The sequence below is a fragment of the Coenobita brevimanus genome, chromosome 111 (assembly GCF_032717465.1).
Source record: "Coenobita brevimanus isolate Jiangsu-jjx chromosome 111, ASM3271746v2, whole genome shotgun sequence".
NCBI lineage: Eukaryota > Metazoa > Arthropoda > Malacostraca > Decapoda > Coenobitidae > Coenobita > Coenobita brevimanus.
This window is the reverse complement of record NC_137064.1, coordinates 24,044,074-24,059,008: the sequence shown is the minus strand read 5'-3', so window position 1 is coordinate 24,059,008 and position 14,935 is coordinate 24,044,074. Positions and strand designations below refer to the sequence as shown.

Genomic DNA, 14,935 nt, shown 5'->3' with positions numbered 1-14,935 from the left:
TTGTAACTCTAATCGCCGTTTTTGCTTGTATCTTTCTTTACGTACGGGAACTGCTTATTTATTCACAACTACATATAAAAACACTAACTATATACATTTACTCTTCGCACACAGGTAAGCGTCGCATAATCCAAGTGGCATTATCCAATTATGTTTCATTATCCCATAACTCATTTATCTGTTTATCTACTTATGTGTCTATTAACGTTTATGTCAGAGGTAACGCGCCTATACCGTATTATGTTTAATATCCCATAACTTATTTATCTCTTTATCTATCCATATACATCTCCGTATCTATTTCTTCTTATCTATCTATTTATCTCCATTTACATCTCTCTATCTATCTATTATTTACCTCCTTATCTTTTAACAACTCTTTATCAGTCTATTCACTAAGCTTTATCTGTCCATCTATCTATCTCTTTATCTTTTTTTTTTTTTTTTTTTTATGTGTCCGACTCTGAGCATAGGCTTCACAGCCTGCTCTCAAGGCCCAGTAGTCCTCCTACATACCATACACCTCTCCACATGTCACCACTTCGGCGCTAACACCCACCGTCCATATTGAATACATGCTAGGGCTGTCTCATACAGGACTGGTGTATTGGTATTAGCGGGGGTACTTTTATGACATGTCGGCGGGTCTTCTGGTAGATCAGGAAAGTCTGCTTTTATGAAATTCAAATCCTTAAACTGTTCCCTGTCCCAGCCAGGATTCGAACCTGGGTCCATCAGGACTGCAGGCCGCCTCTCTACCGATTCAGCCACCGCCTACCTATTTACGTATCTAATTAACATTTCGGACACAGGTAGCGCGCCGGGCCATACCAGGTGATACTAGGGACGCGGCCATTCACGAGATGCAGCAGAGAAGCAAGGTCAAGGTGGTGAAGATGCTGGTGGTGGTGGTGATCATCTTTATGCTGTCTTGGTTACCTCTTTACGTCATCTTCACCAGGATCAAGGCAAGGGAAGGTGATGGGGGAAGGTGATGGAGAGAGGGTGAGGAGATGTAGGGACTGAAATGATAAAAGAGAACTGAAGAAAAATGGAAGGAGAAATCAATGAAGAGAGACAGACAGACAGAAAGACAGACAGACAGATTGACTGACTGACAGAGACAGAGAGACTGAGATTAAAAGAATGTAGATAGAAGGAAAATAAAGAGATAGAGGGAAGGCAAGGGAAGGCGAAAGAAGAAAAATTAAAGAAAAAAGAAGAGATACTTTACATACAAATGGGACATAAGAGAGCGAATTAAATGAAAGAAAACAAACCACAAATTAGAGCAAACGTCGGAGAAACGAAAAGGAAAATGAGGCCAAAATCTTCAGGCTTTGGTGGGTTGCTTAAAGGGGAAGAAATTCATGAGGTATTAACTGGAATTTATTGTAAGTCCAAAGCTATTCTGAAATCTTTGTGCAGAAGTTAATTTTTCTTAACTAAAATCGTTTGACTTGTAATTTAATACGAAGTTCCTAATTTTCATTCAGAACGCTTCACAAATTTTATCCTGACCGCAGCAGTGAGTTTCTCTGAGAGGAATAAAAGTCTGATCTATGCCGGAATACTACGAAAGTTTGTATAATGTGACCAAAAAGGATTCAAGAAAGAGATGGGAATTTGATAAGGTTTTCTCTTAACTGCGCACAACGCCTGACTTGAGCCGGATTATTACAGAAATTCCGCACATCGCAAGCAAAGAGTTAGAGGAAAAAAGAGGCTGAGAGAAGGAGATGACGGTGGACAGAACGAACGCATGAGAGAGAGAGAGAGAGAGAGAGAGAGAGAGAGAGAGAGAGAGAGAGGGGTGTTTAATTGACAAGAAAATAGAACCCGTAAAACTAAGAGGACTGGAAAAAAATAAATGGTAACTACCTTTCCTGACACGATACTTCTGAACCAGTTTTGCAAATCCATCTTCATGCGCGACAATTTTTTATAGTGATCCGATATATCTTTCCTTGGCTCATTATGCTAATCTCTCTCTCTCTCTCTCTCTCTCTCTCTCTCTCTCTCTCTCTCTCGGCTATTCCATGGGTGCAGTTGAAAAATAATACTCTCGGGTTCCGCTTCGCTCTCATGACGTGGGACAGGCGAGAAATTAATGTAGAGGTTCATTGAGGTCTAGCTCATCGTGTTCAATAATTTTCGTTATTAGTTTTCTTTTTTTTGGGGGTGGGGGTAAAATAAATTTAAAAGCATGTCATAAATATCCACGGACAGTCCTCAGAACTTACTGAATCTGACTTTTTTCTTCTTGCTGATTACATGCGAGTGGATTTTGTTAGTGCAGTGCAAGCCGAAATTCTACAGCCCGCGACACTTAATAAATGTGATCTGCTTTATAATTTGGACCATTAAACTGTACACATAAATGTAGGAAAGCATTTCAAAATCTGTGGTGAATGAAATACCTATGTAACTAATTATCGAAAATATCTGTGTGAGTGAGGTGAGGGTGGAGAGGGAAACCAAGGATGGGATGGAGAGACAGGATGGAGAGCGAAATAAATGAGGATGGTTTGAGTTGCGGGGGAGAGGGGCCTGGTGGGGGAGGTGAGAGCTACATGGAGGTATTTCTTCATGACCACCTTCTCCTGGATTAAGGTGTCTGGCTAAAAAAAACAGAGAGAATGTTAGGTGCGGTGTGGGTGTGGGCACAGACAGTTTTGGTTCTATGTGCGTGCGAGTAAAATGTTAGTGAAATGTGAGACAAGGATAAACTTCTTTGACTCTAAACCCACAAAGGTCTCCAGTCTAATCCTACTTACAGTACCAAACACTTCCTACTATTACTCATTTAAAGTCTACTTGTTGCATTACTAACTCCTCTACCGTCTGTCTATCCTTTTTTATCATCTATTCCCTCATTTCCTTTTAGTTTCTACCACTTTAATTTAGGGCACATTCGTCTCTCTTCACCTCTTCCTTAATCTCTCTCATCTCATTCACTCCCAATTTGCTTCTTACCACCGTTCGATTAAGGCTTTCTTTTCTTTTTCTTTTTCTTTTTTTTTTTTTTACCAACTCCTTTTCCTTCTGTCTCTCTCTTTATGATCTTTCCCTGCCTTCCCTCATTTCCCATCACTTTCCACCACTTTTGTTTGGAGTCTTTTTGTCACTCTTCAACTCTCCCATCTTTCTCCTCCTTTTCATTCATCTTTCCCCTCCTCTCACTCCTACCTCTTTCAACTATTTTCTTCTAGGGCCTACCTAGCTGTTTTCAACTATCCCTTCTATCTTGCCCTCTGCATCACCTCCTCCTTCCCTCCTTCAGTATCACCATCCTTCCTATCTATCTCGATTACGACCAACTCCCTCTTTAATTTGACACTCTCGGATTCACGGGACGACAACAAGAAAAGTATGTATAGTCCCGTAGCGCTGCGGCCTTTCACACGATGAAAATTTATCTGCTATATTCTACTATTTTGTTTCTTACTTGTTCTGTCTGCTGTCTATTTCCTCTTCAGTCTCGCCACGCTGTTTTTATTTTTTCTTAAATAATGTTCTTTCACTGGTATTTCTATGTTCTTCCTTAACACACTTTTTTTTTCTTTTCTCGTAATGTTTTTTCATACACCAACCTTTTTTTCCCTCACGATGTCCTTTTTCTTTACCATGTTCCTTTCTAAACTATCAACATTATTATATCAATATCAATTTTTACATCATGCTTCTTTTTATATTTCACCCTGTTTCGTCTTCTTGTCTCATCAAACTTTCTTCAGTCTCATAAAATTCCTTCTAACATTTCGTTCTATATCCTGTTTCACCAAGTTCTCACGGTCTTCCTGCTTTCCCCTGACAGCTTGGCGACGAGTTGGGTGAGCAGGAGGGGGCCGTGCTGGCGATCGTGGCTCCTATGGCCCAGTGGCTCGGCTCCTCCAACTCCTGCATAAACCCCATCTTGTACGCTTTTTTCAACAAGAAGTATCGCAATGGATTCCTGGCCATCGTCAAGAGTCGCTCCTGCTGCGGCTCTCTCCGCTACGACACCTACTCCTATTCCACCACCCGTAGGTCCTACTACCCCTCCTACCGCTCCACCGTCAGGCCAGAGGCAGGAGGGGCTGCAGTGGATCCTATGGGGCGACACAAGACTCCTACAACTGGGAAAATTTACACATTCGAAGGCCGGGCCAACACAAGAACAAGGTACCATCACCATCATGCCACCAGAAGCACCTTAGCCAATGGTCTCTCCCCGGCCCTCCATCTAGCCGATCTTGCCCATGACTCAAGCGCAGACCAGAAGCGACCTACATCCATTCTGGATGGCATCGAAGTCATTGAGGTGGATGACCATAACGGATACACAGAATCCGACCGATCCTTCCCTAATGGCAAGCTGGACGCGGTGGACTAAGAGACGAGTCACCGGTGAAGCTGTAGCATTGTCTTATCTTTCCCAAGGGTTGGAACACTTCGCATCTTTCTCAATCTAAAATCCTAAAACACTTTCTGGGCTCTGTGTCCCACCCAGGAGGAACTATGAGGTTCTACTGGCAATATTCAGAGGAAAGCTGAGGGTGTTAAGGGGGAGACCCGTGGAATGTTGTTATACCTAAGTCTCATTCATCCATGCCTCACCCTCAGGGCTCGCCCTCTTGTCATCATCACAGATCTCCGACACCAGACCAAGATTGTACTACCACAGTCGTAAATCCAAGTAATGACTTCATACATAATCACCCAAAGGTAGGAACGCTTCATAACTGATGGATCATTAACTCCATACATATACACCAAAAAGGATGACAGTAACCTAACACAATAAAACAAATTTACTAATGTAGATCAATATTCAGTTTCTAATCAGTATTACCCACAAACTGTGGAGATCCTTTGGTAAGTATAAAATGAAAATCATCAAAAGCTCCTTAGATATCATAACTTGAAGCACTTATAGTTCTTGAAAATCGAATCTATACCTACTGCAGTATGTGTTTGGGGACATAACCACAGCACAAGTCAGGTTGATACATATCAAGAGTTCTTAGTTATTTGTAAATCAGAATAATAACGTATGTCAATGTAACATTCAACTGTCTACAACTCAAGTGAAATGTAACAGTTGGATACTTATTACTACCATTCTTATCAGACACCACAGGTAATACTGTAGGCTATGCAACACAATAAACCATTGTCAGTCATTTGAGAAGCCAGTAATATATATATATATATATATATATATATATATATATATATATATATATATATATATATATATATATATATATATATATATATATGTAGATCTCACGTACTCGAGAGTGAATCTGTCCCTCACCTACAATCCACCTAACAGGTATCTGTGTAGCCTATTTACAGCAGGACTCATAATCCTGGGAGTACTGCCTGCGACAAGAACTCCTCAAGTCTATCTGTGATATCATTGTTCCTACACTCTGTCTAGGTAATCCTCTTGAACAAAGTTTTATATATATATATATATATATATATATATCATCTGCAATATGGAGAATAATTTGCTAAAGATGAGGTGCTAAACGGCCTGCTAAGCTCAGGACAATAATTAGTGTCATAAAGTGCCGATGAACAGGGTGTGGGTCCCCTCCTGTCATATTAACGATGTTTTTATGTCCATTTATTTCTATTCAGCATCACTGTTTTCTGAGTCTTTACCAAGGTTTAGCAATTTTAGCCTATTTTTAGCCACTTCCTAGACATTTTTTGTGCCTAGCGACTTTCTAGCAACTTTTGGGAGCAAGATTACTAGCCGTGTCTGTTTTTGGCACCCTCTGGCAACTACTGAGCAATATTTTTAACTGTTTTGGGCACCCCTGTTCAATCGTCCTCTGGCAGCCAAACAACCCATCAATCAGGATAAAGAATTCGACGGCTGCACAGTCCCTGCTTGGTCCAGTGGTTAGCATATTGAACGTGCTAATAGGAGAACCAGACGTCGATTTTCCGGCAGGTTTGATTCCTGGGCGATTTTTATTCCCTCCGCCTTGTTTGAGTTCACTGACTGTTGCGGATCTTGACGACAAAAATGTCTGCTCTAATTAACCTCGTGCAGTCCATAGCTATTATTCCTAAACCTTAGTAGTAGTAGTCATAGTAGCAGTAGTACTAATAGTAGTAGTAGTAGTAGCAGTAGTAGCAGAAGTAGTAGTTGTTGTTGTTGTAACTCCAGGTTCATCAGAAATGTGAACCAGGTGGACTGCTCGCTGAAATTCCCCACTATCTGCAGTCCACCATCCTCCTTTGGGGATAGGGTGGGAGCTGAGGGGCGTTTGTATAACTTGGCAGCGGAAGGTGCAGTTATTTCGGTGTCACTGCGTGAAGGCGTCCCGCTTCTGCACCATGTTAGAATAGTCTGTCTATCTATCTATTGCCAGACGCCATAATCCCTTATGGGGTGGCCATTTGACTCTGATTTATTTGTTTTACAGGGAGGGGCACTAACCCTCCACCAACCCACTTTGCACGTAGGGAGCACGTATGGTTTGGTTATATGGTTACCACCCAGCGTTGTAAAAGGTTTCTTGGCTTACAGGAAACCATTTGGCTTGTCACTCAATGTAAAGCCACCTGTAACGGAAAGAAAAGCAATAAGTAGGGACAGGAAAGATGGGAGAAATAGGAAGAGAGGAGGGCAGGCACAGAAAAAGAATGATAAAGGCTAAGGAAGAAATGGCAGCACTACATCAAGTGAGTGGATGATGGTAAGAACGTTATATCCATCCATCCACCCACTCACCAGCCCTTCCACCCATCCATCCATGCAGTTCTTTTCTGCAAAATTAGGAGTATAAGGACCCGGGATTAGGCTACTCACTCCAGACATTTAAGGCTTGATGACCAACCTCCCGCTTCCCTGGGTAGCATTATATGAGCAATAAATCATACAGTAGTCACCCCTCAAATTTAAACCATTATATTCCCTATCCAGTTGCAGTGGTACTGGCCTACTAAAACTCCAGGCGTCATTTGGCTATATGGTTACCACCCAGCGTAATAAATTATTTCTTTAGTTATAGAAGTTGGAAAAGTTAGGGATTAAACAGGTAAGAATGTCAGAGGAGTTGGGAGTTAGGTAGATGAGAATGTTAGAAGATTTAGAAAGGTTAGTTTAGATGAGTTATTGTGCACTCGTTGTGTAAAGCAGTTCAAGACCGTATTATGAGCCACCCGTGCTGAAGCGAGAGGAGGATGGGGTGTCGGGTGTGCAAAAAAGGGGACGGAAAACCCCACTGTCTGCTCACCTCCTGCCTGTGTTGTTCCCTGCGGTCTGGCGCCGTCATCGTTGTCGTCTTGCAGATGGTGAGTGTATTTATTTATTTATTTATTTTTTGATTTTCCCAGAGTGTAGTAATATTTTTCCTTCCTTCGTGATTTTTCCTGATGCGTAGTAATTATTTTCCTACCTTCGTGATTTGCCATGAGTGAATTGATAATTTTCTTTCCTTAATGATTTCCTTAATTGTGTTAATAATATTCCTACTGTACCTTAACGATTTTCCTGTAGTTTATTAATATTTTTTTCTTCCTAAGTTAGTTTTTTTCCTTAAGTAACGATTTTTCCTGCCGTACCTAGCGAAGGTTTTACTCTCACACGGTACAGCAATTTTCCCTCCATTATATATATATATATATATATATATATATATATATATATATATATATATATATATATATATAATCTCATCAGCTGTTTGAGTATCCACTGCAGGACCGGCCTATCCGGACCTAAGTGGGGACAACACAGCCAATGTATCTCTACCAAGTGGCTTAGGCTGTCTGGTAGAGATTGTATGAAGCGTTAGAAGTGCTTATAAGTGTAATTGTAGTGTTGGAGTGGCTTTGGATGTGTGTGTAGTCTGTGAACCAAGTGTAATCGGGCCGCGCAAGCCCACTGGGTGCAAGTATACCTTATAGTATGCAACACTGGTTCAACCACAGCACCCCTTATGTCCACCAAGCAGTACGTGGCCAGAAGAACGCTCCTAAAGTTTTTTACTCTAGCGGGGCGCGAACCCTCGTTCTTCAGTGTATGAGAACGCACACTTCACCACTGTACCACGGAGGCTCCATATATATATATATATATATATATATATATATATATATATATATAGCAAAAATTTTCGTTCCAAATAGATCAACAATTCTCCTTAGATGTATATAGCAAACAATTTTCCTGGTATTCCTGGTAATAATTTTTCTTCTTCACCCTACCTACGAACAATTATATAAATAAATTCCTACGAACAATTTTCCTCCTCCATAAATTCCTACCAACAATTTTCTCCTCACCCCACCTACGTAGCGACAATTTTCCTTTTGCAACAATTTTCCTTTTGCAACAATTTTCCTTCCATACCATATACACATGCCAACAGTTTTTCATTTGCGCCGCACACAAGTATTAGTTAATTTCCTCTCGCACCATATATACACAGTAACACTCATACACCACACATGCATAGCAACAACTTCCACTCCAAACCATATATGCACTAACATCAATCTCACTGCTGAAAAACAAAGCTAAAAGAGATCAGTGTAACGGAATAGTACTAGTATAGTAGTAGTGGTAGTAGTAGTAGTAGTAGTAGTAGTAGTAGTTGCAACCCGCAGGCTCGTCTGAACGTGAACCCAGTGGACTTTTGGCTAAACTTACCCTTATCCTGCAGTCTGCCATCCTTCTTTTGGAGGATAGAGAAGAAGCCTGAGGGATGGTTGGATAATGAGGCACAGGAACCACTCGGTCATATCGGTGCCACCACGTTAAGGCGTCCCTCCTTAGCACCAGCGAGAATAGAACAGAACAAGAACAAAAGTAAAAGAGATAAGGCACCATCAGGGCTATAATAAGGGGCTTTGCTAAGTATATGGGAGTGAACCACCATGAGTCCGTAATCCTTAGGGAGCGACTGACAGACAAATCCGCTCCGAGACCGAGACTCGGAGAGAGAACCTTCTGCATCTAAGAAATAAATTAATTAATTCATGGGATTGTGATGGCTGACAGTCAGTGTGTTGGGCGTGTAATCAACCAGTGAGGGCATTTGTCCTGGCCAAACAAGTTCTCTCTCTTTGGCATCATCATCATCAGTTCCACCACCACCATCATCACTTCCACCACCACCACCACCACCACCACCACCACCGCCATCATCTTCATCATCATCCAATTTTTTTGCACCCATTATAAGCGTAAGAACCCTGGGCTAGGCTAAACTTAAGGCGAGAGTAACCAGCCTCACACGTCTCTGAATGGCATTATATTCGTATTAGCACTGAACTCCAGTCATCCCTTAAATATAAACCCATACAAGCTCAGTTCAGTTGGAGCGCCTAAAACCAATAAACCACCGCAGTTATATTTTACTGTAACCCTCCGTAGATGTATATATAAAGCTACACTTTTTAATTCCTCCATTATGCTTCATTTATGCTGTAGTTACATTCAGGTTTAACTTAACGTATAGGTATGAGGTATATAAAATTATTTTTTATTGTCACTGGTCCTATAACTTCCTGCCTGCCCATGACCTCCAGTCTTTCAAACTGTGTCCAGACATCTCAGAGTGAACGGATATTGATATTGGCTCTCTGTTGTTCTTGTTTTTCTCTCGGAGGGAACAGCCTTTCGAGTTTCTGGCCTTTGGTTCCTTCTTCCTTGCATTTAAAAAAAAATGTATTGTCATAATTTATTTTAACCTTATGTAGAGATATATAGACCTACATTTTTTAGTTTTCGTTAATCTCACTCATATTGTAGTTGTAATTCATTGCAGTTGTATATAGATGTACATTTTTCTTAAGTCGTCTCTCGTTCCTTTCACTCATATTGTAGTTATCCTTAAATTTGGATATGTTTTTCTTTTTTTTTTTTCATTACTTTCACTGACTCTTCAGTATTATTTAAGTGTAGTTACGTTTAGTTTCATTTTATTTTAGTGTAGATTTGTACAGAGTTCCGCGCTTTTTTTTCATTTTTATCTCACTGGCTTTGTTTATACTGTCGTAGCCTGTAGAAATGAGAGAGAGAGAGAGAGAGAGAGAGAGAGAGAGAGAGAGAGAGAGAGAGAGAGAGAATTTATGTATGGAGATAGCAAATGTAAGGGAAATGAACAAAGAAAAAAAAGTCTTGGCATTCTACCTATAAATACTGTAAATTCTGTTCTTTTATTACTATATATACAGTATAACAGTATATATATATATATATATATATATATATATATATATATATATATATATATATATATATATATATATATATATATATATTTTATTGTTCTTGGTATATGGTGCTTCAATGATGCGGTTCCATGTGCTTAATCGCGTTAATTATTGTAAGTATTGTAATATTGTAACTATTGGAAGTATTATAGGTATTGTAAGTATTGTGAGTATTGTAGGTATTGTAAGTATTGTAGGTGCTGTAAGTATTGTAGGAGAGACATATGCTCCTCACCAAGCCAGCAACAGTAAGACAGATATATGCCCCTCATCATTTATAATAAGATAGATACATGCTCCTCACCAGTTATAGCAAGATAGATATATGCTCCTCACCAGTTATAGCAAGATAGATATATGCTCCTCACCAGTTATAGCAAGATAGATATATGCTCCTCACCAGTTATAGCAAGATAGATATATGCTCCTCACCAGTTATAGCAAGATAGATATATGCTCCTCACCAGTTATAGCAAGATAGATATATGCTCCTCACCAGTTATAGCAAGATAGATATATGCTCCTCACCAGTTATAGCAAGATAGATATATGCTCCTCACCAGTTATAGCAAGATAGATATATGCTCCTCACCAGTTATAGTAAGATAGATATATGCTCCTCACCAGTTATGGCAAGATAGATATATGCTCCTCACCAGTTATAGTAAGATAGATATATGCTCCTCACCAACCCAGTTATAGTCAGATAGATATATTCCTAAGATAGATACATGCTCTTTTCAGACAGCACTCCTCGAATCAACAGCGTGACTCATTTGCTGCAGTTCTTGCTTGACTTTGTGCTGACTTGCGTGCTGATTCTCGGGGTATGGAAGGTGCATTATTCACTATATTATCATCTTTGTGAGGGTATAGTATGCTAAGTGCTTCGTGCCTGAGTGTCATTCAGCTTGGACACTGGTTTGTCTTTTTTTTTGGTATTCGGTTCGGGTTCGTTTGGTGAGGTGGCAAGTAGCTAAGGGGCATGACGTGGCATAGGAGGTTAGATGGTAGTTTCCGTTCGCAGTACCGTCACTTTCTCCCCAACCACCATCCAGATAAGAGTCCTACTTCTCTCGAGGGCCGGATGGGAGAGGCATCCTTCATGTCCCGTTAGTGACTCCTGTGAGGTGTTCCTGCCCAAGTGGTACACGGCTGGCTAATATTACGGAACACCCAGGGATACAAGAAAGGGCCAACACTCAGAGTTTTAACGTGGGGAAACTGTATCATATTTTATGAAGGGGACTTATAAGGGACTTATGTCTGTACTTAACTGTGGTACAAACCTTGGTGCTATGATTTGTTATTGTTACTGTAATAAATTTATTAATTTTTTATGTTTACCGTTAACCCAAGAAAAACACTCCTGATACCTGATCCCTGGTTTATGATATCTATTCACTGGACTACTTTGTGTTTTATGCTCCGTCCACACGAGTGGCAGTGCCCTGGCGGACATTGCCCTCTGAGCATATATCCCTCACTTCTTTAGCAGTGTTACCAAATCGAGCAGTTCCCGGCGGGCTGTGGCCACTACCGGGCACACCTGCTTTGTTGTCCACACAGCAGACCGGGCAGTCGAAGTCAGACCAGAGTAGGTGCTTGGCAGAAATGAGTGCAGTACGACATGGGTTACAGTAAGAACCGTCACAGGACACAAAGCAAAAAGTATAATGTTGTGCAGAACGTGATTTGGTAACAATGTTTGCCTGTCGCACAGTGCCCATTTGTGTGGACGGGCCTTTAGAGTCACATGTGGCGACCTCGCCAGGATTTCAGGACTTCAGGAGTGGTGAAGTCTCTGGGTTGGTTAAACAGTACTCTACTTTGGAAGCCAGATTGATCCAGCCTCCCCTCATCGTCCTTGGGGCCCGGAGATGAGATCGTGCTGTATGTAATGTAGTGTCACTATTGTTACTGTTTCATAACTGTTTCATAACTATTATGTTACTGTGTTTCATAACTATTTTCTTATATAATGACAGGCTTAGAATCATTAGTGAGAGGCAGAGTCTCTAGGACTCTCAGGTGATGTTGTGGCTAAATACATGAGTGAACAGCAAATGATCCACCGGAAAGAGAGAGCCAAAGAGCGTGAGTTACAGAAACTGCAGATAGAAGCATAAAGCAAAGAGCGTGAGTAACAGAAAATGCAGATAGATGCAGAAAGCAAAGAGTGTGAGTTACAGAAAATGCAGATAGAAGCAGAAAGTCAGAAAGTATGTCTTGCCCATGATCTTGAAATGGCCAGAATTACTGGAGGTAATACCTCAATCAGCCCTGCATTTCCTGATGAATCTGTGAGGCCTAGATTGCCTGTGTTTAGTGATGGTGAGGATACTTCCACATACCTCATCAGGTCTGAAAGAGTGGCTGATCTTCTGAATGTTAAGAAGGAAACTTATGCTGTGAGATTGGGAAGCCTTTTGACTGGGAAAGCAGTGGACATTTATACAAGTTTGTCACCTGATATAACTAAAGATTATGAGTTGTTAAAGAAAAGTCTATTTAATGGGTTTGCTAAAACTCCAGACAATTATAGAGTAGACTTTCGTTCTGCCAAAATTAAACCTGATAAAACATTTAGGCAATTTGCAATTAGTTTGGGAAGGATGTTCGATTTATGGGTGGACGCCAGTGGGGTAGAAAAATCGTTTGAGGGTTTACGTGCCTTCCTGTTATTAGACCAGCTAAAGTCCTGTGTTTACCCAGATATCAGCATATTTTTGAAAGAGGATGATGTTTCTACTCTTGATGATGCTGTGAGGTTAGTGGATACTTGGGCATCTGCAGATGGCTCTTACCCGAAATCGAACACCGGTCCCAACAAAGGTAAGAGGATTGTTCAGCTCAGAGCAGTTGGTTCCAGAAGAAGCTATTGTAAAGCCTAAACTTAAAGTAATGTGTCATGGATGTGGGGAAGTTGGGCACATTAAGCCACGCTGTCACAAAAATCCTCTTGGTTTCAAGCAGCAATACTATCACTCTAGTAATTTTTCTCTTGATGACAACTCCCCACGTAAATTCCTGACTTCTGGTACCATCAGTGGTTCTTGGGTCTCGACAATCCTCTGGGATTCCGGCTGTTCTTGCGTTATTGTAGCTGAACAGTTGCTCCCTGATGCTGATTTATCCTCCTGTGAATGGACTAGGATATCAGATTATCTGGGTAATACAGAAAGCTTCCCAATTGTCAAATGTTTCATAAGATGTCCCTATTATGTTGGGTGGGTAAAAGCTGTCAGGGCACCTATCAAATTTTGTTCTGTTTTGATTGGAAATGTTCCGGGTGCTAAAGACCCTCGTAACCCTGATGTAAATGTAATTGCTGGGAGTCCTGTCCAAAAGTCGGTTATCTCAGATCCTAAAGAGTCCTGTGTTAAACATGTTGAAATATCACCCAGTGAATCTACTGATTATGTACAAGCTGCTGAGACTAGGTCTAGTAAGATTAAGAGAGTACATCCTTTAGTGCTACTGTACCAAAGTTAAAACCTCTTAATGTCACACCGTCTGAGTTTGCACAGTTACAGTCCTTTTGTCCAACTTTGCCAGGTTTCAGGAAGAAGGCAGAGACTGGTAACGTAGATACAATGCGTGATGGGTCTGTAAAAGTATGAGGTGGTAAATGGTTTAGTCTACCGCTCCAGTGTAAATTCCAGATATCATGAGAGGATTGGCAAGTTGACCCTGGTTGTACCTGCTGATTGTCGGAAGGTCATTCTAGGTCTGGCTCATAAGAGTCCGCTCGGCGGCCACTTCTCCCACAGTAAGACAGAGTTAAAGGTGAGGAAAAAATGTTGTTGGCCGAGAATGGGAGCTGACATAAAAGATTTTAGTAAATTTTGCGTCAAATGTCAGAGAATGTCCAGTATGAGTAGAGTAAAACCAGCCCCACTGCAAGCGATACCTATTGTGACTGAGCCATTTTCTCTTATTGCAGTCGATTTTGTTGGTCCTCTGTCTCCTCCATCCTCACAAGGTCACCGATACATCTTAACTCTGGTAGATTTTGCGACGGGATATCCTGAGGCTCTCCCTTTGAAAGAAATAGATTCCATATCTGTGGCTGAAGCTTTGTTTGTAATTTTCTCTCGTGCGGGTATTCCCAAGGAGATTCTCTCAGACAGAGGTACACAATTTGCCTTTAGGTTCATGGGTCAACTTCACAAGTTGCTTGGTGTAAAACCTCTGCTTACAACTCCATACCATCCTAGCTGCAACGATAGGACTGAGAGGTTCCATAGTACCCTTAAAGCATCATTGCGTAAGTTGTGCTCAGAAAAACCTTGGAAATGGCACAGGTATCTTGTACCTACTCTCTTTGCATTGAGGGAAATTCCAAGTGATCGTACAGGGTTCTCTCCATCTGAGTTACTTTATGGTCGTGCAGTAAGAAGGCCATTGTCAGTTCTGGGAGATCTGTGGGAAAATCCTAGTGTTAGTGATGATCAACGTTCCACTTACCAATATGTTTTTGAACTCAAGGATAAGCTAGCTGACTGTGCAAAAACAACTGCTCAAAATGCTGAAGTAAGTTCATCTAAGTATCGCTCTTACTTTGATATGAAGTCTCAGGAAAGAATATTTAAAATGGGTCATGACGTTTTGGTCTTGCTCCCTGATGGTACACGAAGACCTTCAATTCTTGAAGAAAGGAATAAAGTAAACTACCTAATTGATGAGAATGGTACTCACAAAC

The 14,935-nt window shown here is 40.9% G+C and overlaps 1 protein-coding gene across 1 annotated transcript in view; it reads left to right on the top strand.

Annotated features, from left to right (window-relative positions):
- Window positions 1–4,375, top strand: part of LOC145417846 (neuropeptide SIFamide receptor-like) — a 386,262-nt gene extending 381,887 nt beyond the window's left edge. Inside the window, exons 6-7 of the mRNA XM_080286466.1 lie at window positions 813–968; window positions 3,818–4,375. Coding sequence (XP_080142592.1) covers window positions 813–968; window positions 3,818–4,375 — 714 coding nt within the window. The remainder of the gene's footprint in view (window positions 1–812; window positions 969–3,817) is intronic.
- The last annotated feature ends 10,560 nt before the right edge of the window (window positions 4,376–14,935 follow it).